Below are 26,979 nucleotides of genomic sequence, written 5' to 3'. Positions count from 1 at the left end.
AATATTTAAATGAATTCAGATTCTTTAATGATTTGATTAAATTGTTACTTAATAAAATTCAAAGAAAATAAATAAAAATTTTAAATGGTTATTTTTACTCTAAAGCATCTACTATATGAAAGGGCATCTTTTTATCAACTGATTACTTTTATTTCCTCTACTATATGAAAGGGCCTCTTTTTTTCAACTAATTACTTTTATTTCAATCTGATAAGAAAGGCTTTTTATTTTTTCAATTTTCCCTTTTTTTAAATTAAAGAAAATACTTACCTCTTCAACTTCTTTTGTTACATAAGCAGCAACTTTAAAGGAACTTAAATAGTCATTGGCCCACAGTTCTTTTTGTTCAATGCCCTCTTGTGTTCTATCAAGAAGTTCTTCAATAGCTTTGTTATCATAATGGATTTCATCTTCTAAACAGGAAAAATTAGAAAATTCAATAACATACAAGAGGATGTTCATACAAATGCACCAATACACCAACATTAAAATTTAGCTAACATTTAAGATTGCAAAGCACCTAACATTAAAAGACGGGTGGAAAATTTTAACTGAATTTTTTTCCCCCACTAAGAACATTACATAGAATAAGAAGAAATACTTAAATTTTCCTTTATAGATCACTACAATTTAGCAATATTTATACATTTTTACCTCATAGATGAATAATTTCAGATCTTACTCGAAATGAGACATTACTACAGGTAATCAAGACTATGAAAATTTTATTTAAGAATTAAGAATGAAAAAATATATCAATCTCAAACAGTAATAAAATTTTTAAATAAAGATAAGTTCTGCTTTTATTAAATTACTGAGACAAAGTTATTTGATATATAAAAGCTTACCTTTATCCCCATCATCTTTAAACAGATCCTCAGTACCAAACCGTAAAATATCATCAAGTTCTTGTTTCGACATAGTGTTTGATCTACTACCAAGACCTGGTCTTACAACTAAATGTGTAAGCATCATCTTTTTCTTAGCAACCTATAAGGAAAGAAAAGAAAATTCCAATGAACTGAATTACAAAGAATATAGAAATCAGAAAAATTGCATTTACCTTAAAAAAAGAAAAACAGTACATTTAAAAACAATTAAAAAAATAATAGCTTATCCTTTTGTCATTCCATTTCCTGTCCCATATATGTTAAGCTCTCATTTAATAATAATGTAAAAAGATTTTTTTTTTGTTTTATTTAAAAACTTATAAACTGTTTTATTCCAATGTTATGTAGCTGCAACACACGTTGTGGCATTCAACAGTATCATACGCAAAACTATAATTCAAAGCTTTCTAATAAAAGCTGGCCAATAAAATATAAGAACGAGTATTTAAGCAAAAATTATTTATATTGAATGTTCTGTTTTGTTCAAACACATCTATCAATTACTAGTTTCAATTTGTAAGCTTAAACTAAAACTCTTAATTTTTACGGGGAAAAAAAAAGATAAGAAAAGAAAAAAGAAGGGAAAAAAATCCCCACTAAAATATTCTACTTCTAATGGTTCATATTAATTTTTCTCTAAAAAGTGCAAGCCATTTTTTTTTTAATTCATGGATTTCAATTCACTAAAAGACAAAACATAATTAACATTTTAAAAGAACAGAAAATCTGAAGTAGTTTTTTTAATGCAATTTTTTTTAACATACTAGCAGTAAATTGCATCATGCTGCTATGCATAATAGAAAAATGATTCAAATCACTAAAAGACAGAGTGGCATATCTTGAGCTAATGAATTTGAAATACGGCTAATTTTTAAATAGCAGATGCTCACCATGGCATTCTTCCAACCTTTTCCCTCAATAACTTTGGGACATACTATTGAGCAAAATATTTTTGCACTACTTTTAAATGAAAATAAATTTTCCAGTTAAAAATTTTTTATTTCTTTGCATTTTCTGCCTTTTATTTTACTAAAAATCTTTTAGTATATTTTACAATATTTATCACTGCTTTAAGAACTGCATTTGTAATTAAGAATTTTGCAGTAATATTAAATATATTTTTACGTGTATGTTATCTCTGCTGTATATTTATGATAAAAATATTTAAGCCTTAAACATTATTATGCAGTAATGTTTTAGACTAGATCATTCCTCCTGAATGATTAACATATTTCATATTACTTCTTCCTCATTATTAATTACAATTCAAACCTTTTAAACTTACCTGAGTGATCCTTTCTTCAACAGATGCTCTGGTTACAAATCGATAGATCATTACTTTATTTGATTGACCAATTCGATGGGCACGGCTGAAAGCCTATAGAAAATAAAAAATTTACTTTAGATTTATCAACATATTTTCATAGCTTATTTTTCAGATCTTTCAAAATTTTTACGTACTTGAATATCGTTGTGAGGATTCCAATCTGAATCATATATAATAACAGTATCTGCTGTTGCCAAGTTAATACCTAAACCACCAGCTCGAGTTGAAAGCAAGAAAGCGAACTGGGGAGCACCAGGAGCTGAAAATAAAAAGAAATAAGTACTCCAATATAATTTAAAGGAATTAAAGTAAATACATTAAACTACTACTGACCATTAAAACGATCAATGGCTTCTTGTCGCTGAGCTCCAGTAATGCCACCATCTATTCTTTCGTATTTATAGTACTCAGCCTCCAGAAAATCCTCTAATATATCCAACATTTTTGTCATCTATGAGGGGAAAAAATCAATACACTTCCAATTTGAAAAGATTATGAAACAACAAATAAAATAAAGCCTTTAACAATTTCCTCATTATTTTTTTAATGTGTGAACCATTATTGATGTAATTTTCAAAGGTAAATCAGTATTTAGAAATTAGAATTTTTTAATGTAGCTAAATTTCAACTGGTTTATTTTCATTTATGCTTCTAAAAAGTCGATTCTGTAATAAAAGTGGGAAAATTTTCATATTTTTCTACTGCAGTAAAATTTTTGGAATTAAAAATGCAGCAATATCAAATTAGTTTCAAAGACAAGTGAAAATCTTTTCCCATTTTATTTATGGAAAAACTAGTAACATAACTAATTTCTACAATTTAGTTACTTTTAAAAATTCATAAGGATATCCAAGTCCTGTAAGTTAAAATTGAAAATAACCACTGTACAGATATTTAAAAGAGAAATTACTTATTGAAAGAGCAACATTTTCAAGTATAACTATATTTAGAAGGGGGGGGGGAGAAAACTAATAAAATATTTTTTAAATTGCTAATAAATTGCTGATAATTTGAAAGATACATTTGACATCAGAGTGCTTCATTTCAAAATTTTCTCTACTATTGTCAAATCATAATAGAAAAGGAATCTGTGAACTTCTAAATATTACAATTTTAAAAATTTGTTGGGTAATTACTAAATATTAAAAATGATTATTCTGCATAATATATTTCGCAACTTTTTATAACAAAATGAATAAATATTCAAAATGATATAAAACATATTTTAGCAGATGTCAACACAAATATGAAATCAAATATGTCTGAGAATATGCAAACAAATTGCAAAAAGGCTACGTTCATAAAAATTAAAACGAAACCTTCGAGGAATTGCTAAATAATATTTATTTTAAATTGATTTAAGTTTTTACTATTTACCTGCGAAAAAATAAGGACCCTGTGACCTTCTTCATTCAGTTTCCTTAACATCTTTTGCAACAGCAATAATTTCCCACATGCTTTTATTAAACTAGAGCCTTCAAAAGCCCCATTAGGGAGCCTAGGTGCTTCCTATTAAAAAAAATATAAAGAAAAAAATTATCATAAACCATTTCAGAATTTAAAAATATCATAACCATACAGACATTCTATGAAGAAAAAATTACAACTGAACTTAATATAGCTTACTTGAGCGGCTGCAGGAAACAGATATGGATGATTGCAGCACTTTTTCAAATCCATCATGATATTTAACAAAGATACTTGGTGACCACCTCCTTTGGCATTTAATGCCTCAAAATTTCGAGTTAATATGAATTTATAATATTTCCTAAAATAATAAAAAGAAATTCTTGAACTGCAATATATATTAGCTACTAACACAATTAGTATTATAACTGCACACATATTCAGATTCTACACAACACATATAGAAGAAATGTAAGCCATATCAGCTACATTTTTTCAATATTCTAACTCCCAATTTGAGTGAGTGGCCTGTATGCTTATTTCCTTTCCCTTTTTAAACACAATCATAAAATGGTGCAAAGAGATTTTTTATCTATTTGACAACAGTTTCTTCCCCTCCAACTGTCATTATTGAATGCTGTCTCCAGACAGTGTTTGAGGACACACTTAATTTAAACTATATTTATTGTTTCTAAATTCTAAAATCTCTTGCTAAAATGCCTAGATATAAAGATTAGATTTTTTTTTTTTTTTTTTCTCCCTTGGTATTTGTATTTAGCAACAATTCTTGACTTTCAAAAGGCATTTTAGAGGAAAGGAGACATTTTGTCTTGATTAAACTGAGCAAATATGTCTACAATATTTGTAAATGGTACATTCTAACTATCAAGAGAATAATTTTGTCCAGGCAAAAATTCTCTATCCTTTGTTGCATCTTGTAGTATTGTCATTTTAAATTCACAAATTTGTAATAAATTTCAGTAATTTACGTTAGAAATGAAATTTTTTATGTATCCGTGTTTAACCAAATAAGTTTTTAATTTTGGAATTTTATGTTCTTTAATTACTGTTAACTATTACTTAAATATAAGTAACAGTTTTGGAAATAAATTTATTCAAGTTTAAATAAATTAAAAATTCTCATAAATTTTAATAATGTATTAAAAGTTAAGTGAGTTATCTAGATTAATTATTCTTAAAATGAGAACTTCAAATGATTAAATTTTTTGAAGCAGCAAGAATTTTTGATTTTAATGAACAAGCAAATATTAAAGTCATGTTTCCACATCAAATATGTATAATTTCACACAAATATGAATTTTCCACAAGTTTCCACATCAAATATGAATTAATCTTCTAGAAAATCATTGGTAAAATTATAAAGCATCATCAATTTATACACTGACATACACGAACCTCTATGACATAAATGAATGATTATAAGAAGGGGGAGGAAAACGTTTATATTCTATCATCTTTACTTTTGACCGTTTTGGACTGAAAAAGAACTACATTTCAAAGAGCGAAGGAATTCAGAGAGTTACAAGATAAAGTGAAAACCGTTCCATTAAATTAAAATAAGTAAGCTTTTTAAGCGTAAAAAAAGAGCACAGTACTTACTTTTGCATTTGTGCTAAGTCAACTCTAACAATAAATTCACTCTTTGCAGGGATATTCTATATAGAACAAAAAACAAAACTTCAGAATTCAAACATTTAGAATTTCCAAGCCCAACATTTGAAACTCACAATAACAGCACTAAAGAATAATAAATGCATAATTTTCTACAAGAATACTACCCAAGTAATTTTATGCAACGTTTGCAAAATATTGACAAGGCAAACCCAATCCCTTTTTGAATAAGAATAAAATAAATAAATTTTTTACAAAATTTTTACTGAAGTAAACATAAGTTATTCCACTAAAGATCACTAACATTTTTAAAAATTAAATAAATAAATAAAAAATAAATAAAAATCTTACTTTTAATACATCAGCTTTCAATCTTCTCAGCAAATGACATCCTAATAAATCATGCAATTTTTTAACTTGTTCTTCTTTAGCCAAATCAGCGAACTCATTAAGAAAACCTTGAAGATCACTGTAAAATTAAAAACAGTGAAGTATTTCTGTATTGAATTTAATTTTTAAAATAAATCTTATTAACTATCCAAAACAACTTACTTAAAAGCAGAGGCATTTAAGAAATTCAATAAATGGAAAAGTTCTTCAAGGTTGTTTTGTAATGGAGTGCCAGTTAACAGCAACTTGTAATTAATTTTGTAAGTATTCAATATTTTGAAAAACTGGAATGGAAGGAAAATGTTAATTTAGTATCAATATGACAATGAAATGTTATTTTATATTACTAAAAAATTCTACACTAATATTTACAAAAATATATAATAATCACCTTTGACTGATTATTTTTTAAACGATGAGCTTCATCCACAACAAGCACTTGCCAGTCTATAGAGCCAAGCATAGCTGTGTCAATACACACCAGTTCATAAGATGTAAGAAGGACATGGAACTTGATAGGGACATCTTTCTGCAAATATAAAGTCAGACAACATATTTAACTAAATTTCAAATGCTTAAGAATTAACATCTGTTTCCTTAACCCTTACTTACACAGGTGGCACACAGAGTACACCAGTCTTTGAAAAACCCCTCATGAATTCCATGGAAAACACATGTCTGATTTTCATAGTGATGAAAATCAGCCATGGGTGACAAATTTTCATGTTTCTTTTACAGATTATTTTCAACCAGTCTCACGTGGTGCACTGTGTAACAATGTAATTATCTGTTTTCACCTTCGTATTTTGTTACCTGTTTTTTGTATGTTATAAAGCCAGGTGAACAATTTACAACTGATGAGAAACTAGAGTCATTTTGTGGCAGGTGCTATTTCATTCAATATATATTGACGAAACCTGCTAAATATGGGATAAAAATGTTTGCACTTGTTGATGCAAAGACCTTTAATCAATGACTTTTTTTTAACAGATTAATTACAGACTTAACAGATTAATTAACCATTTAAAAGGATTATACAGAAATCTAACCTATAACTGGTACATTGGCTACCCATTAGAAAAATCATTGCTAAGCGATAAAATCATTTTTCTAGGAACAATGAAACCACGCAAATAAGAAATTCCACCCGAATTTCTTCTATCAAAAGTAAAACAAATTGGTTCTACACTTTTTGAATTTCAAAAAGAAATAATTCTTACCTCATATGTACCAAAGAATAATAAAGCTGTTATTATATTGAGCGCAACGCTCAATGAAGCAAGCACTGACAGTGAGAAAGGAAAACCTAATGTAATTCCTTGATTATAATAAAAGAAAATGTGGTGTGGGCATAGTTGATCAATTAGAAAGGAACTATACTGTCTCAAGGAAAGCATAAATGACAAACGTCAATTTTTTTATTCATTACCAGGGGTGTTTGTGGGACCCCAAAAAATCCCCTGAAACTTTTACGGACTTACTACCGACATTTTGGAGTTTCGAGAAGGGGGGGGGGAGAGAAATGAAAAATTACGATTATGAAGTATTGAATGACCTAATTATAAAAGTTCAATGAATTACTTTTTTTGCAAAATTAATAACCATTAATTTTGCAAAATTAAGACCTTTGAACCCAGGTCACGTGATCGCACATCTGGTCGAACGAAGTCTCTCCCTTTTTTTTCTGCCGCGCCAACTTGCTGAAAAGAATCCAGAAGAGAATGTCCGAGAACCAGGGGAATGAGTCATAACTCGCAATAAGGAAAGAACAAAAAAGAAGTTTTTTTCCCCCTTTTCACGCATTATCACTGCCTTTGGAGAAAGAAAGGAAAAGTTTTCACCACACACACTGACCTTGCGTTTTCTGCTTTCAAAGCAAACAAAATTACCCAGATCAAAATAAATAATTAATTATTATTCCTACTTCCTTTTGAACGACGATCCCCGGAATTTCCGGGTATCGAAGTTCAAAATCCCCGGAGCACAAACACCCCTGCATTACTAAACATAACAGGAATAGACAGTTTATTTCCCAAAAATTTCAGCTCCTGAATCAGTTTCCATGTACAGAAAACATTTCTTAAAAAATTTAGCTTTAGCTCTTATGCCACTATGAAGAAGCAGAAGCACAATAATAAACTTACCCGTCAAAACAAAGGAAGTAATTAAGAAATATACTGGTGAAAAAAGATACAACCAAAGATGAAGATCCACCAAAGAAAAAAAGACCCATGCAATCCTTACAGGCATGCCAAAAGCAACACAATTTGATTTACTCAAAATCAAAGTAAAAATTGCATGAAATAAATAGATTAAATTACTTGTTTAAATTATCATAACCAGAAAATAATGAATTAGATTAGTCTAAATAAAAAATTTATATAAGTTGTCTTAACTGTTATATCTACTTTTATTCCATTAATTTTCATGAAATTGCTGTTAATATATTTTTATTTCATTGCTTAGCAAACTTGTTATTTGTTTCAATAATTTTTATAGGATAATACAAAAATATATGACTTAGCAACTTAAAAATTAACTGGTGCATTATAAGCACCAACTGCGTAAAAACTTAAGATTTCCCTACCTGTAAAACAAAGGGTTAAATGTTCTACAACATAAATGGCGCAAGAAAAAAATTTATACTTAAGCTTCTTTTTTTTCTCAAAAATATTTATTTTATAAAAGCATTTAAGTTTCAAATTTATGAAAGAAATAGATCTTGCAAAATAATGGCTGAATAAAAAACAGTGAAACAAAAAAAAATCATTTATAAAATTTAAATTTTCATTGCAGAATTAAAAATGATAAATAAAGCCATTTAACAATCCATACACTACCATAACACCAAAAATTATAACCAATTACAAACATCTTTAAAACAATCATATAAAATTGTTTCTTGTAAAAAAATTTGTAAAAAAAATAATAAGAAACTTACACGAATTCGGCCAGATTTTCCACCAGATTTGCTTCGCACAGCACCTTCTTCAAAAGAAAATTCATGTTCCCGAATAACAGCTCTGCTGTCTTTGTCCCCTATATATGTTACAACATAAAAGTCAGGAGCCCAAGTCTCAAATTCTCTTTCCCAATTGATGATGGTTGAAAGAGGTGCACTCACTAAAAATGGTCCTCGGCAATGACCCTAAAATGAAAAATAACATTCATCTATTATATAATTTTTTATGTACACATTTTGTTTCGGCAGTACTGTTCAAAATATTTAATGAAGATTATTGTTACATTGTTGTAAGCATTTATATTACACTAAATTATAAAATGGTGATGAAAAAGGGAAAAATAAAGCTTTAATTAACACTAAATGAGTTTTTAAAAAATATTACTTTTTAATTCTACTTAAGACACACTGTCTGTGGCAACACTAACATAGAGCTTTCCAGCTTTTTTTTTTTCAAGTAACAGAAATGTTTCATCTCTTGGAGCTAGCAAATGTCCAAATACCTAATGTATTTTAATCCTGCATCTTTTTTTTTTTTTTTTTAAAGATAGTAATGGGGCATCCAGTAAAATCAGATGAAGAAAAAAATCCAATGAAAAATCAAGTATAAATCTGGCAACTTGAAAGTAGGCCAATTGGAAAATGTATCTTCTCATCATGGAAAGATTAAGCTTCCAGCATTGTGCAAATGGCCAGTGGAGTTTAAAAACTTGTTAACTGGAATTGACGAACATTGCATACAGTATTGGACAACATCAGGGTTGACGATACTGCACGTAAATTATTATATAAGTAAAAATAAATGTTCTGGATTTGAGCATAAAATATAAACAAGTTGCTTACCTCTTTATACAATGAGTAAAGGAAAACAATAGTTTGAATAGTTTTCCCCAGACCCATTTCATCAGCCAATATAGTATCTGTACCATTGGCCCAAGAAAATCGCAGCCAATTTACTCCTTCCAATTGATATGGATGAAGCTCATTTCCAGTAGCATCAACAAATGGTGGCTGCTTTTCATATTTCTTCTTGGGCTAGAAAAAAAAAATCATAAAATTACCAAATGCTTATCAAACACATATATATGGGGAAGCAGTAATACAAGCAGGAGCACAGCCCAACTTTTTTCTAAGAGGAGTTTAGCAAGTGAATGGGAAAATAAATCTTTAATCCTGCTTTTTGAAAAAGCATGGTTTCAAAGCATGTTTAAGCACAGCAGGACTCATATAAGCAGAAGACATACAAAAGCAAGAGTAGGCAGACTAATTTTTTTTTTTTTAATTAAGCTTTTTTTCTCCCAAAAAGTTAGTTTGCCAAATCTCATTTTGAGATTGATTTTGATTACAGGGACAATTCAAAATATTTTAAGATATTTAAATATATATTAAGATATTTTTAATGACCTTTAAAAAATTTTTAAGATTATATGTCTTGTATCATCAAGTTATATTTATATAAAATTTAAGATTAATGATGTTGAATAGTTACAATAGTTTCAGGTATAATAAAAATGGTCTGGTAATACAGGATATTATTTTCAAGGGAAATCTACTTGCATAATAATCAATTTTAAACTCTCACCTCTACAAAAAAAAAAAAAAAAATGTGCATGTGTGTTTATTGAAATTTTCAAATATTCTAATGCCTCTCAAATTCTTTTAAAAAAGAAAACAAATAACTACAAATAAATATGTGCTCAATGCACAGTGAGTCATTACTCTGTAGTAAAACATTGAATTTTTAAAAGGAGATAAAAGTCTCCAAGATATACTTGAGTAAATATTTTATAAAAACATTGCATGAATATTTTATAGGAATTTAGCTGTGAAAGTTTAAATGAAGAATCTTGCACATATTATCCTTTGGTATAAAATTCATAAAAAATGTTTGCAATATGTTATAACTCCCCACATAATATTCTGCCTTCCAATTCTAAAGAAAATCTGACATTTCAAGTAAAAACATTATTATATTTTAAAAATGAAGCAGCTGACTACTTATTTTTCAGCCATTTTGATAGCAGGCACATAAAATAAAGATAAAATTCAAAATTGGGAAAGCATTTGACTACTGCACACAGGAAAATGATATAATGGTCTAAATATGACACTATCATTATTTATATCATTCTGCAACTTCCTATAATTAAAATAATATGTTATGGGGGGAAAAGTTAAAATAGTGACATGAACAAAATTGTCAATAGTTACCTGTGTTTTAATTACTTCCTCCTGCAGTATTGCAAGAGCAAACATAAAACCACATTAGTACATAAAAACATTACACTAACTACGCACATACATTAGCTTGTTTTTATACAGAGTTATGCATATAAGTATTTAAATTCAGAAATATATCAAAAAATAAAATACAAGATCCAGGAAAATTAATATGAAAAACATATTCATTGAATATTTTAGAAAATTTACTCACATCGACAGTTGGTTTGTCAGGAGGAGGTGTCAAACGCCTAGTGCCATCTTCATCTTTAAGATCTTTGGGCCTCTTACCTTTAGAGCTTTTATTTTTTACATATTTCTTATTTTGACTTTCAAGAGAGGCTCTGAAATATGAGAAATACAAATGTAATATAGAGCAATTATATTTGTAAATAATAAATAATTTTCAACAATTTTACTATGGAGGAATTTAGATAATTTAACTATTTATTAGGCTGTTTTTAATTTTTTTTTTTTATTTAACTACATCTTGCAATTATATCCTCTATATTCACAAGGCATTAAATTGGGCAGTTATTTTGACGTTTCATTACATCAATATTATACTCAAAAAGCTATATATTCTTTAGCTAAAATTAATTTGTTCATTAATTCTATTCAATTTTGTTCAAGAAAAAAAAAGTCAAAGATTAAATATTTCACTTTGGCCATGAAATCTTTCTTATTTTTCACAGCATTTGTGAGCAAATTCTGATGAAAATCTATGTATTCAGTGTGGTTTCAATTTGTATAGATATCAAATTATGAATTTCACTTTTATTTATTTAGATGCATTATATAATAAAATTATTCAATTTTAAAGCTAAACATTTATGGTCATTTTTAACTTAAAAATTATAATTTTTCTCTCATTATATTCAAATTTGAAAAAATATATTACTCAGCTCAATGAAACATTTTTATTAGTTAAGTTCTACTGTAGTTTGAATCCTGATTTTACCAAGCAAATTTCTAATCAAAAAATATTATAAACATATTAATTAGAATTCAAGTTGTAAAACAACCTTTAATTTTTAATGAGGAACTCATACAATACACATATATACACTTATGCAATATGCATTATTCTGCAATAAGAAAAAAAATTAAAAAGTAGTCAATTAATCTTTCCCGATGCTAAATATTTCAATAATTTCTAAATACCCGATTAAGATAGGCATTTATTATAATAACTGCCTTTAACTAGCAGCTTACTGATTACTGACTTTTTCGGCTGTTAATTAAATACACAGAATTCATAACTTCAAAAATTCACCTTATAATTTGACATGAGACATGATTTGAAGAGAGAATGAGGAATCAATAGATTTCAGTTTTAATTAAGCTTCTAAACAAAGGAACTAGCTTTTTCTATTTTTCATGTTCAGCTCAAAAGCGGTATTTATATATCAACTCAGAAAGCTCAAAAGCAGTAGATACATATCATCTTACATAACACATCCAAAAGTGAAAGAATTAATAAGTGTAAAAAAAATAAGAGAAATGCTTGAAAAACCATCACAAATCGTAATATTTAGATATTTACAAATATTTTCTTTTTTACTATAAAAAGAAGAAAAAAAAAATTACCTCAAATCCCAATAATAATTTTCAGCTTTTTGCCAATCAGGAATTTCAAAGTCATCGGTTATTTTACCATCTTCCCAAGTGGTTAGATCATAAGGAAGATCTCTCCATTTGACTAGATACTTGGTTTTCCCATCTTTTCCAGTCCTGATAAAAAAATATAAGTTAAAATCTAATACTGAATATAAATCTGATCTACTTTCATCATCCTAAGTCATTCCCTTACCTATGATTGATAATTTTATGTATTTGTAGCCATTCAGGACGAATACCATAACGGTAGAATTTTTCTTCCAAATTTTGAAATGTTTCTCGAGACCGCCTATCTTCTTTCTTCCCAACATCCAAACTACTGCTACCATCATCTAATGCTGGCGGTTCATCCATGTCATTTTTACGACAATAGCAACGAAACAATCCAGGATGATAATACTCCAACTAGAAATAGGCATTCAATTACTAAAAGATTCTTCGCAGAAAATATAAAACTAACATAAAAAAAACTGGGATTTCAGAATTTTTTTTCTTTTCAAAATGTTTTTCAGGAATTTAAAATTATATGCAAGAGATGATTTTTTTCAAAGTATTTTTTCATCTATCATGTTTTATATTTAAAAATGAAGATTATTTTTTAAATTACAAACAAGATATGTTTATGAATTGTAATACTTTAGTAACTAATGTGTTATCTATGAGATCACTTTTTAACAATATTTTCAGGAAATCAATGAGAATTTGAATAATTAAATCCTCATACTGTTAATTAAAATGAAATTTGCCAACATTTTACATATGATTTATAGCTTAAAAACATTAAATGTTTTAACGTTATAAGAAAAATGTGATGCTCCACAGATTTAAAAAAAAAAAAAAAAAATCATAAAATTGTTTAATCTTCTGGATACACACATGAAAATGTTTTTGAACTTGAATCATATTTAATTTTGTGGGCAAATAAGAGGACGTCATAAATGAGGACGTTGTTCATAATCAGAACGTCATATGTGTCTTTGCCCATACAAATGCATTATGTACTGATATATCAAATGTAGCCAAAGGGTTAAGAAACGTGAAAGAAAAAACTTTTTAGTTTATCAATTTTTAATATTAGACTATCATTACAATATGAGTTAATTCTGAAACTAGGATATTAAATACCAAAAATTAATTTATTCTTTAATAATAATTACAATGGCAAAAAAAAAAAAAAAAGGATTTGTGCTTAATACTCAAATTAAACCAAATACCATATAAGAAAAATTTTCCCATGAAAGATATATTTGATATATAAGGGGTTTCTTTAAATTCTATTAATTACTTGATTTTCAGATATCCATGAGCAATGCCAATATGACAAATCATGCCATTTGACAAAGAATTCCCTCTGTGGTTTTGGTTGAGCTTTACTGCTGGTAGATGGCTGAAGAGCAGGATCATCTTTATCATCTTCTTTTTTAATATCATCAGATTTGGGCACTTCACTCCATCTCCATGTTAAGATCTTTGCCACTTTTGCTTTCAGTGGTTCAACCTGTAATCAAAACATTAAGTATACATTTGAAAACTAGTCATAAAAAGTCTATTATTTAAGCATTTAACTCACTAACAGAAAAATTCCCAATTTTTTTACTTAATGGCACACTATTCAAAAATAATCCTTAGTTGCAAAAGTGAATGAAATTCTTGCTATATTTTTAAAAGAAATACAAAGAGAATTTACAATGATAAAATATATTTCACATAATCCTTTCAAGTTTTTAAGTATATAGATTAATTGAGATTATAAGTTATTGGCAGATTTAAAGATAAAAGAGTTTTAATTGTTTTCTAAAATGTTAACTTGCAAAACCCTTGTATCCAATGGAAGTTGATAAGCTTATTCAAAAGACATTGATTTGTAATATGTTTTCAGTAATAAAGTCAAATATCATCAGCTTAATTTTAAAATCATACATTGAAAAATAGATATTTGAGAGGAAACAAATCTTTTAAATATCCAATAGAAACCTAATTAGTTTACAAAATGATCACTAGTAGAATTGATGGACTCATAAAGACTTTAAAACAATGTTTTTCAATCCCCCCCCCCCCCGGTTAGATCCAAGTAAACCACATTTTCATAAAAACGTGGATTTACGAAGTTTGGAAACCAAGTTGCGAAGTGATCTAAATTGTAAATTTTGTTGCATGCATTATATACTGGGTTATTTGAAAGATTATATTCAAAATACATGTATTATTAGTTTTATAGAATAGCATAAATAATGTTTTTTTCCCCTCCTATTCATCTATTTGATAATGGAACTAAGATTCAGAATTTCTACAACATAATTTAAAATATTTGTTGTTGTTTCTTTGTTAAATATTTTTTATATTCCTTTCTTGGTATTTTATTTGACACAGGAAAAGAAATATATGATACAATTCAATCAATGCAAGAGTTATGTTCTATGACTGACTTCGGGAAAAAATACTTCTACTTTGCTCTTTTGACATTTTAAACATAAAATTTTAGTTTAAAATGAACGAAAATAAATCTGTTTGCATTCAAATTCAGTTAAAGCCAGGAAAAAGAACATACAAAACTATTAAACTATCTTAACGGTAGCAATAAAGTTTTATGAAAAACAAAATGCTGCATAAGCCACAATACTGTTTATCACCCCATCACCATCACAAAAAAACAGTGGAACTATTTTTTCCTTAACTTTCCATGTTTGCTGCACATAATGATGTCCTTACATAATACAGATTTTTTAAAAATATATACTAAATAATAATTTTAGTTTAATTTTATATAGTTATGGAATAAAACTGAATTCAACTTTAATAAATAAAAAATAGATGCTTTTTTTTTTTTTTTACAAGATTACTGTATTCAATTATAATAATGTATCTTCCAAATTAAATTGCAGTGAGGCTGAAATAAAAGTAAACATGGAACGGAATTGTTCCTTTTTTGAAAATATATTAAAACAAGTTCATCAAAGGCATTCATTTAAGGTTGTGTTTTTAATTACATTCATATGATTTAATATAAAAACAGTTACCTTCATGGATAGATTTGATTCCAAATTCAACATAAATCTACAATTTTGAAGCAGACTTAAAATAGGCTTGGGGGGGGGGGAGTTAAAACTTCATAAAATAATAATTATGCATAAACACCAAAAAAAATTAAATAAGTTGGATTAATTGAACAATAAAATTATAATATAAAAGAAAATTAATCTCAAGAATGATAAAATTTGATTCCAAAAACACTAAAATACACATTTCAGCACAAGTGGTCCTGTCTATTGATGAAATACCTTTCCTTTAGCTTGTTATGTTTGTAAACAGTCTAAATGGCTATGGTTTAGAAAAAATTTGAAATTCATGTTGATTTTTTTTACTTATCTTGCTGCACTTTTCAATTATATTCAAGTGAATATACAGTAAATATTCTTGCATAGAAATCTGACTCAAAATTTAAACTATATCTATAATTTATATGCAATCGCACTCATACAGCACATTGTCATTAAGATACTATGCTCAAAGACAGAAATACTTTAAAATTGATTTTTCAGACTCAAGAATGTTTGGAATATGGAAATGAATTTTTTTTTAACAATTATAATACTTTATATTTCTTATAGATGAGAAAATAAAGACTTAAAAAAAAGAAATATATATATATGTATTATATACGCATGTTATTTGTACCGAGTTCTTGCACATTCAAGTTAATTTTTTAATAATAATAATAAAAAAAAAGAACAGATTTGTAACTTTGAATTTAATAATCTACAGATTTAAATGAGAAAGTATCCAAGTACATGAGACATCAAATTTAGTGCCACAATAATCAGTAAATAAGAACATTAGTAAGATATTGAAATAACGTAATTATAAAAAAAAGTGTGTGTTTTTAACACCAGCCCTTAAAGAACAAGGAAAAAATTTTTTTTAAAAAAATGCAACAATTGAAGTTTAGTATTTCAAACTTAATTAAATAAAATCAAAGAGGATATTTCTGCTCACCAATATACATATATATGAACGCAAATTAACTATCAATTTATAGTTTAAAACTTTTAAATTTATTGAATGGACCACATACTAAAATTAAAGACTAAATATATTAGAATTCTTTTACAATACAAAAAATCTCTACTCATTATTGACTTAATTTGTTAAAAAAAAAAAAAAAAATACTAACATTACATAAGGTGACAAAAACAGCAAACAATATAAACTTTGCATTAAATAAAAAAAAGAATTCAAAACAACAAATGAATTAAAATTAAAGCATGTGCAAGCATTGATATAATTGAAAAAATTTTAGCACAGTGATATTTGACATTTCATATAAAGGAAAAGCAATTTTTAAGAACAAATGAAATAGGCATTAAAATAATTAAAATGAAATAGGCATTCAAAAAAATTTAAGGCTTATGGAAGCATAGCAAATAAACATTTCTTTATTTTAAAATTTAAAAATAAATTACACATAAAAAAAATTTAGTGACTGAAACTTAGCAAAATGCATAAATTGAATCTAAAGGCACATTTGTAAAATTTATTTATTATTAAGCATTTATTTTTCAAATGAAAGAATTATACATTATCACACAATTTGCCTAACTACTTTATCAAGGCATAAGTTACAGGGAAATGGACAAAAACCAATTCCAAGCACCTATCCTATCAGTCTATGAACGAATTTCAAACACATACCTTTATTTCGTCTTCAACTTTCTTTTTGATTGCTACTTCTTTCGTAACAGCCCCTTCCTTAAAAGTCAAGATTCAAATACTATATATTAATTCTCATAAAAGTAGCATATAGATGTGATATATTTTTTAAGCCATTGCTTCTAGCTTCTTATTTATTGTGCATGCCATGATAAAAATGTTTTTGATATTCACACTTCTATAATATGTAAATATTGAAATCACATTTGTTCAGAGATTAGCATATTTGAATGAAATGCTGAACTTTGTAAATTATGAAATACAATTTTAGTTTATTAATCTTGAAAGGCAGCAAAAACTTCAACAGATGTTTTACTTTATATCATTATTGATATGACATGCAAAAGATGTAACGAAACAAAGTGATATTTCAGAACTGAAAAGATCATTCACTGTACATGACAGCAATTCATGGAAGGGAGGGGAAAAACAAGATATTTGGAAGCATCTAACATCATAAAGGAGAAAATGGAAAGTACATTTTTGGAGTAGAAACTTCATTCAAAAATAAGCCATAAAAAAATCAAAAGAGGCCACAAAAATTTTTCTAACATCAAAGATAGAGAAAACACTGCATTAATAAGGAAAAGAAAGAAAAGAAAAACAGTCATAAAAATTAAGATTCTGCTGCATTTCAATAAAAACAAAAACCACCAAACATGCACTATTAAATAACATTTAAAAGCCAAGTTATATATAGTTATATTGTTAATCAATTGCAGATATTTTGAATAAATAGTGACCAATCAAATCAATAAAAATTAGTAATGTAAAAATTGTTAATTCTTCTAATCTTAAAGCAGAGATAAATTAGCAAGGGAAAAAACAGCATTCAGCAAAAATATATTAAAAAATTTTTAGAAGATAATCTTAAAACAAAAATTAACAGAAGTTTTCCAAATATGTTTAGCATTTGAATACACACACATAAAAAAGAAAGAAAAAAAAAATGAAAGGAATTAATCTTACCGAACACCGTGGGCAATGCCATTCTCCATCAGGAATAGTTTTTAGTGGGGGATTCAAGCAATGTGTGTGATAAGCAGATGGACAACTATCACAACATAGCAGCTCTCCACCATCTTTACAAATGCGACAGAATTCCATATGCTCGTCGTCTTCTTGCTCTTGAATACCTTCCCCTTCCTGCAAAATATTTTTTTGTCAGAAAGAGAATACATTTAGCTTCAGAGAAGCTTAATTTTTCCTTTTCTTCCCTTCTTTCTTTCTTTCTTTTTTTTTTTTTTTTTTAAAGACGAGATAATGAATCTCGACCAAACTTCTGGAAACAATTTAGCCAATTTTTCAAAAGAAAAAAATAATTCTAAATTAGATGAGCTGATAAGAGGTAAGGAATTTTATAGCCTGTCTGACTATAGATTTTTTTAGAGCAATGGATGATGTCGAGCTATGGAAAGGAGAGTTGCTATGCTGCATACAATTAGTCAAGCATGCTTGACCTACTAACTGCCTTTTAAGACAGTGGTGGTAACAGTGCAAACTGCTCACCTGTCCGTATGCTTCATATACTCTACCTGAATAGCAGACATTGCATCCAGCTATGAAAAAGTAACATGTAAAAGGACAGAAAAAGATGAAATATTTAAAACATGACAGAAGGATCAAAACAGGTAAGGGTAAAATGATGGAAAGGAAACTACACTACAGAGGTATTTACTACAAATGCTTCCAAATTAAGAAAGGAGTTAGAAATAAAAGGAAATTTTATAAGCCTCATATGATGAACTTTTAAGCTATAACATAGTCCAACATATACATTACAATATATAAAAAAATCTTGTAATACAAAAATTTGATGAAAAATCTTAAATCAGAAAATTTAGAGATCTATAAAAAAAAAGTAAATTATTTTAAGCTAATCAAAACTCTTTTTTTTTAGAATTTTTGATTGTTTAAAAAAATCTGAAGCAGAAGCTATGGCTCAACACATTAAAAAACAAAAAATTTACACATAATAAGTATTGAAGCAGAAAATTCATTGTCAGACAAAACAAGACAAATAAACGTAAAAGAAAAATTATTCCTTAAAAAGATATATGATTTTTAACCTTTAAAAAAAAGAATAATATATTAAGTAACATGGCATGTAATTAATTTTTTTTTTAATTTATGCATTTAAGAACATACTACAAAGATATAAATTTTCTACAGTTTCATTTCCACAATTTTTTTATATTCATTTTTAAAAATCAATTAATATTAAGCACAAATGATTCTGAGCTGACTTGGAAAGCCTAAATTTTTATGTCTCTCAAAGTTCAATGCCTAGAATATCAAATGAAATTGCAATTATCTTACATGCCATGTTGATTTTTACTAAAACTCATACTTTGAAAAGTAAATATTAATAATATAAATTTATTGATAATTACTTTATATTTAAAACAAAGAAGTAAATTTTAATATTTTAAAATTTATTTATAATTACTAATTAATATATTTTTACTTTTACTGAATTCTTAATTTAATTTCAAAAAGAATTTCTACAAACTAAAAGATATTTAAAAAGGAAAACTTAAGTTTTATCACAGTAATATCTAAAAATATTTATATCAAGAATCTTAAAATTTAGTTTTCTAACTAAATTATGTATTATTCATTTATATATATCTTTAATAACTAATCATAATTCATTTTAAAAGGTAAATCATTAGAATATGTACTATAATTCAATGTATTACAGTGAATATCTATTTTTAGAGTAAATGAATCAACTACGGAAATTTGACATACACAATGTGGGCAACTCCATTTTCCTTCTGGCGGTTCTTCAAGGTCGGGGTCTAGACAAACTAAATGATAAGCTCTAGGGCAAGTGTCACATAAAATGATCTCCCCTCCTTGCTGGCAAACTTCACAATAATCTTGATGGTCAGTCTAATTATAAATAAACAATAAAAAATTTCATTCCATTAAATAAAAAATTAGTTACAAATGCAGTGAAATAATCAATGCATTCTAGCTCATTCAAACTGACAACTAGTTCTCTAGGTCATAAAACCTTTACTTGCACTTGATTATGAAGGAAATTATTTACAGTCATGTGGTTGTTGTTGTTTTAATTAAATAAGCTTCAAAATTTAATCTTAAAAATTATTCATTATTCAAAAATAGTTTTGCACATTTTTTTAAAAAAATTTATAGATGAATTGCAAGATGAAACGAGAATAAGATGAAATTTGCAATAAAAGCAATAGAAAGTTGATATTTAATAAAATACTATTAAAATTTAACATTATACGAAACCTGGCAAGTGGGATCGACTTTCGATTAAAAAAAACTTTTCAAAATAAGTAACTATGTAGGTTGTTAAGTTTAAGCATTGGTCAGTTATTTTAAAGTTACAAATGTAGAATAGGCATATTATTAAGATAATTCAATCTTAATAATATACAATCAGATAATGCAAAGAATTATCTGAAATTAAATACTTACTTCATAACCATCATTTTCTCCTTCTGACCCAGGAAAGCTTGCTGTCGTTTTTGTTTTCTTCTTTTTCTTAGTCTTTTTTGTTTTGCTTTTCTTTTTAGCAGGTGGCGGACTCATATTTTGTGCCTCCTCTAAAGCTGCCTCAAAATCTGCATCACTTTTATCACTATAACTTTCATCTTCCTCCTAAAAAAATGATATTATTTTTGAAAATACTACATATTAATAAAATAAACTTCTGGTTAGAAATTACAGTAAAACTTTCTATTTAAGAAAAAAAATCATTGTAAAATTTAAAGTAAACATTTTTAATGACTTACTGAACTATGCTTCTTTCTTTTACCAAAACCTCCAATCTTGATTTTTAACATAGGAACTGATTTCCGGCTTTTTGACTTTTTAGGTTTCGAAGGTGCCTTTTCAAACTCTAAATGATATTAACAATAAGTTAATTAATAATAAATCAATATAATTTTCTTTATTCAATGAAAAAAAAATGTCAAAATAAAAATACCTTCTTTGGGCTTTGGCTTGGGTACCACAACTCTGTCCTCTTCATCCAAAATAGCTTCTCTATTTGGATTATTTTCTAGGAACTCACGCCACTTGGCAGATATGAGAGTGACCATTTTTGAAATAGCAATTTTTGGATTGGCTTTTGCAATGATAGGCCTTATGTGTTGAGAAAAAAGTTTATAATTTGTTAACGTTTCATAATCTTCATCTGTATAGTCAAGAACTACATCTTCCAGGTTAAATTCTGCACAGATTTCAGCTGAACTCTTCTGACCCTGAAATTAAAAATGTTTTAACCAGTTGTAAGATAGTATTAAGTGCATAATTGCTTTAATAAATTACATAAAATAAAATAAAAAATTACAGTAAATATAAATATGTATACATATATTAAAAAAAAAACATACCTTTTCTACTTTAGGCTTTTTGGGCTTGGGTCTTTCAGCAACAAAATCACTATCATTGTCTGAAGCTGCACCTGCAGATTTACTATCACTATCCTGAAATGAATAGCAGTACCATATATTAATATCAAGGATAAATAAGCAATAAATTTATTTTATGTTAATTACAATGAACTATTTCTATTGCACTATTTATACTTCATTAAAAAAATTTTTTAATTTCTTCCATACTATAATTAAAATATTGTAAATAGAATCTTGATTATATATAATAAAAAGAATAATAATTTTATAAATAAAATATATAAATTTCAAATAAAAACAATACCTCAGCACTATCTGACATAGCCTTTTTCTTCTTTTTCTTTTTCCCTTTCTTTCTTTCACTATCCCCCCTGGCTTTTCGCTTTTTGCCCTTCTCTCTTTTGGGTTTTGGAGGTGCTTCTGTTTCTTCCTCTACTTCTTCTTCATCTTCATCACCTTCTTCCTCTGCAGCAGGTGCTTCCACTTCTTCAACAGCACCATTTGATTCTTCCTCAGCTTGTGGAGTTCCAGCGCCATCTTCGTCTACATCCTGATCATCAGGATCTTCTGGCAAAGTGTTTTCATCTTCACCATCATCCATTTCATCTTCTTCTGTGCCTGAAATTCAACCAATTGTTCATAAACTTAATTCTATGATATATTATACTTTGAAATCATAGTTGAAAATATATTACAAAAGCAGATATGATCAAATGAATAATTAAAATAAACAAAATTGGTTAAATAAACATGTTAAATAAGAAATTTAAGAGACTAGAAAAGAATTTTGAATCATGTAAATTCCCTATAGTATCACAAAATTTGTAAAATAAATCAATGAAGTTTCTCTTTTGAAACTTTATTTACAAACTACAGAACTGTTCCTCCTTTAACAGATGCAGAATAAAATATAACTACACTTTGCATATAATAAATTTTCCATTAACAGTCGCCTAAATGCTTTTCTGATGAGGAAAGGGAGGGGGGGGGACTGCATTTTCATAACATTTGCATCTGATAAATGTAGGCCCAAGTTATATATTTGAGACCAATGAATATACAAAATAAGTTTAACGGGAATTGGAAAATAGAAAATTAAAAATAATTAAGAAATATAAGGTAAAGTTTTTTTTTTCATAAATAATGGTTTATTTTGAAGATTAATAGTAATATTTTCTTATAGAATTAAATTTGATAAATAATACTAATATTTGTAATTAATTCTGATTAGTTGTATCTTATAAAATATGGCATTTGTTCATATATACAAATTAATATTTTAACTCTATGACTGAATTACTTTACTGTACTTTAGAGTGAATTATTCCGCTCATTCAAAATATTCATGACATTAAGTATATTTAAATTAATTAAACAAGGAAAAGACTTTTTTCTTATAATTTCATAATATTTTGGGATTGAAACATATACAAATAATTTAAATTCAATTGTAAATAATATAAAAAATCTTTCCCAAGAAAAAAATATGATTTTTTAAAAATATTTAACAGATACTTCGCTTTTTTTAAATGGTTTAAAAGGTCAACTTAAAGCCAAAGATATTAAAATAAGAACATACATGGCTCCTTTAAAGGAAAAAAAATAATAAAAAATGGATAAAAATTTAAAATTAAAAAGACAAACTTTGTATGTATGTACTTTAAATTAACATTTTATATTTCTTATATTAAAATACTTTGCCAAAAATGCAAACTTATCTAGAAATAATGCTGATAAATTAAATCTAAATATTATAACGTTAAAATAGTAATCTATTTTCAAAGTAACATATAAGAACGGCTACATTAATTAAAGACTCAAATTGAAAAAAAAAAAAAAAAAAAAAAAAAAAAAAAGATAAATGTTGATTAAAAAAACTACTACCCAAACTGAAAATACTAAGATATTCAAATTAGGAAATGATATAAGTCCCAGTAAATTCTTAAGTACCTGAAAGATATAAAAGATTTTACTTGACATAAGTACTATGATTACTCTCTTGCACTTTCATTTCTTATAAGCAGTTTAATTTATTATGGCACATTCAATATTTTAAGCAATTAATCTTAATAGAAGAATAGGTATAATGTGTATTTACATAGCTGCACGAAAAAAAAAAGGGTTGAAAAAAAGTAAACACCACTGTCTTGTAAAATTCAATAAGTGCCAAAATTCACCTTAAACTTATTTTTCATTCTCCTACAACATTTGCAATTAACATTTCCATTTCTTATTATCATTTGTTAAGAAATTAACTAAGTATGCCCATCAAATTAGGAACTCTTTATTAATACAACAGCATTTCCAGACAACTTAAAAAAAAGTTCTAAAATAATACAAGTACACATTGAAAGATAATTCGAACTTTTAAAATTTATAATAAAGTAACTGCCTGAGGAAAGACTAATCCAATTTAAAAACAACTGGATAATTGCTTGTAAATCATTTTCTATATCATTTATATCTAACTCAGATTTTAAAAAAGAAAATCTAAACAACAGAAGATACAGGAATGGAACTGTTGTATAATGCAGATACTGAAATCGCAATAATTCATTCTTTTCTTTGTTCAGAATCAAACAAAAAAATTAATATGCAATATTTTCCTTAAGTGCTAACCAATATTTCAATGATATACATTAATGACCATTACTGTCTCATAGTTTTATTACACTACAGGTCATTTATAGTCAAATATAATAATGATGAAATATATATTTTGTATCAAGAAGTTAAATAAACAAGATATTCACACAAAAAGGTAATTTAAGAAAATGTCAATTTAATGGTTCATATCTTATTAAAAATTATAATTAAACATTTCTAATTTTTAACAGAAACTATTATATTCGTCGATTAAATTATTTGTATTTAAATTATTCGTTAAACAAACACCAGAAGACATTGTTAAATATTTAAATGTAGAAGAAAAAAAAAAGCGATTAACATCAATGATCATTTATTTGCAAATGACCTACAGTTCACCAAAATTTGCGATCAATCACAAAGCTAAACAGTAATTCAGAACACTAATCATATGAAATGCGCCTTTTTTCCCCAATTAGTAAATGTTATCGTATTATGCTACCGTACATATTTAAGAAAATCCTTTCTTTACATTGAAAAAAACAATACTAATAACTAGATATTAGCAATATTAAAGGTATTGTTTTTTTTTTATTTGTTAAAAAAATTGCCAGTAGAATAAATGACAATCGATAAAATATGCATCAACAAGCTAATATCTAGTATAAATATTAAAAAAAAAAAGCTCAGAATATATTGCACTTATAATTAATCATCATTTTATAATAACATAAAATAATTCAATGTATACAATTATTTTTATTCATATGTCAAATGCAATTATTGCTAAAAAATTTTAGTAAAATTGATAAAACAATTTTTAAAATCTATTGAGTAAACATGATTCACGACGCATTGATGTCACCCGATTTGCGCAAACGATAATGGTACAAACACAGAAATAATACGAAGCTATTTTATTTTCATGAAACTACTTTCAAGTGAGAATTAAGTAATAATGATATGAAATGTAAATACTTGATTGAGACATCGTTTTCCACAAAACGTTTTTTGAAAAGAATGTAACAATTCAGGATTTGCAATTTAAGTTCATTGTATTAAAATAAAATCAATATGAAAGTTGACCCCTAGAGTCGATACGTCTTCCATAAAGATTACAATACTCTTGTTCCCTTCCCCCCCGTTTAAGGCTGCCCAAGAAACAGTGGACTCGCTCACAGCCTCGATCCGGACGCAACCAGCTACGCCATATTAATATGTTAATGAGTAATACTTATCCTAATATATATCCTCCCGTCCTTCTTCTACGGTAATACATAAAATCCATTGTTTTCAACCGCTTAAATTGGCATGTATATATAATTCTAAAATGATTAGGAGTAAGTTCTATGAACATTATAGCTCTCCTGACACAATCAAAACAAAACCCATGTGGTTTCGGGAACCGGCAAGTGATTTACAATCAAACTACTAGACTTCACGTGCAGTGCAACGAACACAGCATTTCAAGAAAAATCGTAAGTTTTTAAATGATATTTACATTAAATTTACTAATATAATATCTTAAAATCATTGCCTGTTTCAAATATTTACAACAACAAACACTCATACAGCAAAAAAAGCAATCAAAAGTTGACTAACTTTCAGCTACTTATTAAACAAGCGATTTTTGCTAAGACAGTAAAAAAAATCAGAGTTAATTTGACAAACTTACCTGCTAAAGAATCTTCGTCTTCATCATCAATTGCAACATCTTGATCTTCTGATAATTCCTCATCTCTTCGTAAAGGTGTCGGCATTTTAGTCCAAATAACGTAGACAACGTAAGCACTCACACACTCTTACACAGAAGACGTCTATGGGAAATGGTAATCCTCATTCCCCCGCGGAAGAGAAGAAAAAAACTGCGCATGCGTTACCTGGCTTCTCATTTCAGATTTTAAAATCTTATTTTTCGTTTTGAAAAACTACATTTACTGCTTTCCATCGCCAAAAAATTTTGGTTTTGCTATTGTCCATGCAAGGGCGAAAGCGGCTAGTGATCCGTGCATGCCATAGCGGTAGTGTTAATTGATAAAATATTTTTATTTTTGCTTTTTCGTATAAAATCCGGCGATGAAAGAAAGTCGTCTCCCTCCCGTAGCCGCAAAGCAGTGGGTAGATTTAATAAATTTTCTCTCGATCAAATCATGTCTGCCTTCGAGAGGTTCGTCTGCAGTGCATTCAGTGTTTTTTAAAAGATTTTCTTAACTTTTTTTTCTCTTATTAAAATATCAATTTTAGGAAACAATGGATGTGTTACATTAGATTTTCTCATCAGACAATTTTTAAAAAATTTACTTAGTAAATAGAAATATTAATATTTTAGTAATATTTTAAAAGAAGATAAATTCAATTTAAACCCAATTAATTTAAATTAGTTATAAATTTTTTATTGAATTTAAAATATTTTTTATTATTATTTCTTACAAGTCAATATCATTAATGATGGAACACAGAAGAATTTTTTAGGAAAATGGGGGGAAAAAAACTTTTTTTGTTAGGTTCATTTTTTATAACAGCGGATGAACAATCATTAATCAGTTGTAAATAAAATTTTAAAATATTAATTTTAGGAGTAGCATTTTTAACACTATTCTCATTTACCTCTAAAAAATAATATGCAACAATATCTGTTAAGTTTGCTCCAACCACAAATGTAATTCTAAAATTTAATTTCTCTGCCTTTTTTTTTTATTTTAAAATAAATTTGTAGTTTATTGTCTGTTAGATGCAAATACATATGCTTCATTTTTTTTATTTATTTTTAGTACAATTGATTGTTTTTTATTAGCTAAAGAATGATTCTGTTTTGTTTTTTCTAGATCACTCTTGCCGTTC

At 27.1% G+C, this 26,979-nt stretch overlaps 1 protein-coding gene across 9 annotated transcripts in view; it reads right to left on the bottom strand.

Annotated features, from left to right (window-relative positions):
- The window catches only part of LOC129981098 (chromodomain-helicase-DNA-binding protein 4-like), a 60,261-nt gene extending 34,240 nt beyond the window's left edge, over nucleotides 1–26,021 (bottom strand). Inside the window, exons 1-27 of one of the 9 annotated variants that reach the window (XM_056091761.1) lie at nucleotides 25,814–26,021; nucleotides 21,857–22,170; nucleotides 21,532–21,624; nucleotides 21,123–21,399; nucleotides 20,929–21,035; nucleotides 20,612–20,794; nucleotides 19,910–20,053; nucleotides 18,125–18,301; nucleotides 17,138–17,194; nucleotides 13,734–13,946; nucleotides 12,642–12,853; nucleotides 12,419–12,562; nucleotides 11,043–11,172; nucleotides 10,820–10,840; nucleotides 9,452–9,643; nucleotides 8,588–8,794; nucleotides 6,038–6,175; nucleotides 5,809–5,930; nucleotides 5,608–5,725; nucleotides 5,245–5,300; nucleotides 3,844–3,985; nucleotides 3,595–3,726; nucleotides 2,551–2,668; nucleotides 2,352–2,476; nucleotides 2,176–2,268; nucleotides 849–990; nucleotides 271–413 (exon numbers count right to left, since the gene is read on the bottom strand). In XM_056091761.1, coding sequence (XP_055947736.1) covers nucleotides 271–413; nucleotides 849–990; nucleotides 2,176–2,268; nucleotides 2,352–2,476; nucleotides 2,551–2,668; nucleotides 3,595–3,726; nucleotides 3,844–3,985; nucleotides 5,245–5,300; nucleotides 5,608–5,725; nucleotides 5,809–5,930; nucleotides 6,038–6,175; nucleotides 8,588–8,794; nucleotides 9,452–9,643; nucleotides 10,820–10,840; nucleotides 11,043–11,172; nucleotides 12,419–12,562; nucleotides 12,642–12,853; nucleotides 13,734–13,946; nucleotides 17,138–17,194; nucleotides 18,125–18,301; nucleotides 19,910–20,053; nucleotides 20,612–20,794; nucleotides 20,929–21,035; nucleotides 21,123–21,399; nucleotides 21,532–21,624; nucleotides 21,857–22,170; nucleotides 25,814–25,898 — 3,885 coding nt within the window. In that variant the 5' untranslated portion in view covers nucleotides 25,899–26,021. Of the gene's footprint in view, nucleotides 1–270; nucleotides 414–848; nucleotides 991–2,175; nucleotides 2,269–2,351; nucleotides 2,477–2,550; nucleotides 2,669–3,594; nucleotides 3,727–3,843; nucleotides 3,986–5,244; nucleotides 5,301–5,607; nucleotides 5,726–5,808; nucleotides 5,931–6,037; nucleotides 6,176–8,587; nucleotides 8,795–9,451; nucleotides 9,644–10,819; nucleotides 10,841–11,042; nucleotides 11,173–12,418; nucleotides 12,563–12,641; nucleotides 12,854–13,733; nucleotides 13,947–17,137; nucleotides 17,195–18,124; nucleotides 18,302–19,909; nucleotides 20,054–20,611; nucleotides 20,795–20,928; nucleotides 21,036–21,122; nucleotides 21,400–21,531; nucleotides 21,625–21,856; nucleotides 22,171–25,116; nucleotides 25,262–25,813 lie in introns of those variants that run through there. The other 8 variants (XM_056091760.1, XM_056091765.1, XM_056091764.1 and 5 more) reach the window with 8 other exon arrangements.
- Between the last annotated feature and the right edge of the window lie 958 nt (nucleotides 26,022–26,979).

Source organism: Argiope bruennichi, chromosome 8, assembly GCF_947563725.1.
Source record: "Argiope bruennichi chromosome 8, qqArgBrue1.1, whole genome shotgun sequence".
NCBI classification, from domain to species: domain Eukaryota; kingdom Metazoa; phylum Arthropoda; class Arachnida; order Araneae; family Araneidae; genus Argiope; species Argiope bruennichi.
The sequence above is the reverse complement of the archived record's forward strand: the minus strand, read 5'-3'. Positions and strand labels throughout refer to the sequence as shown.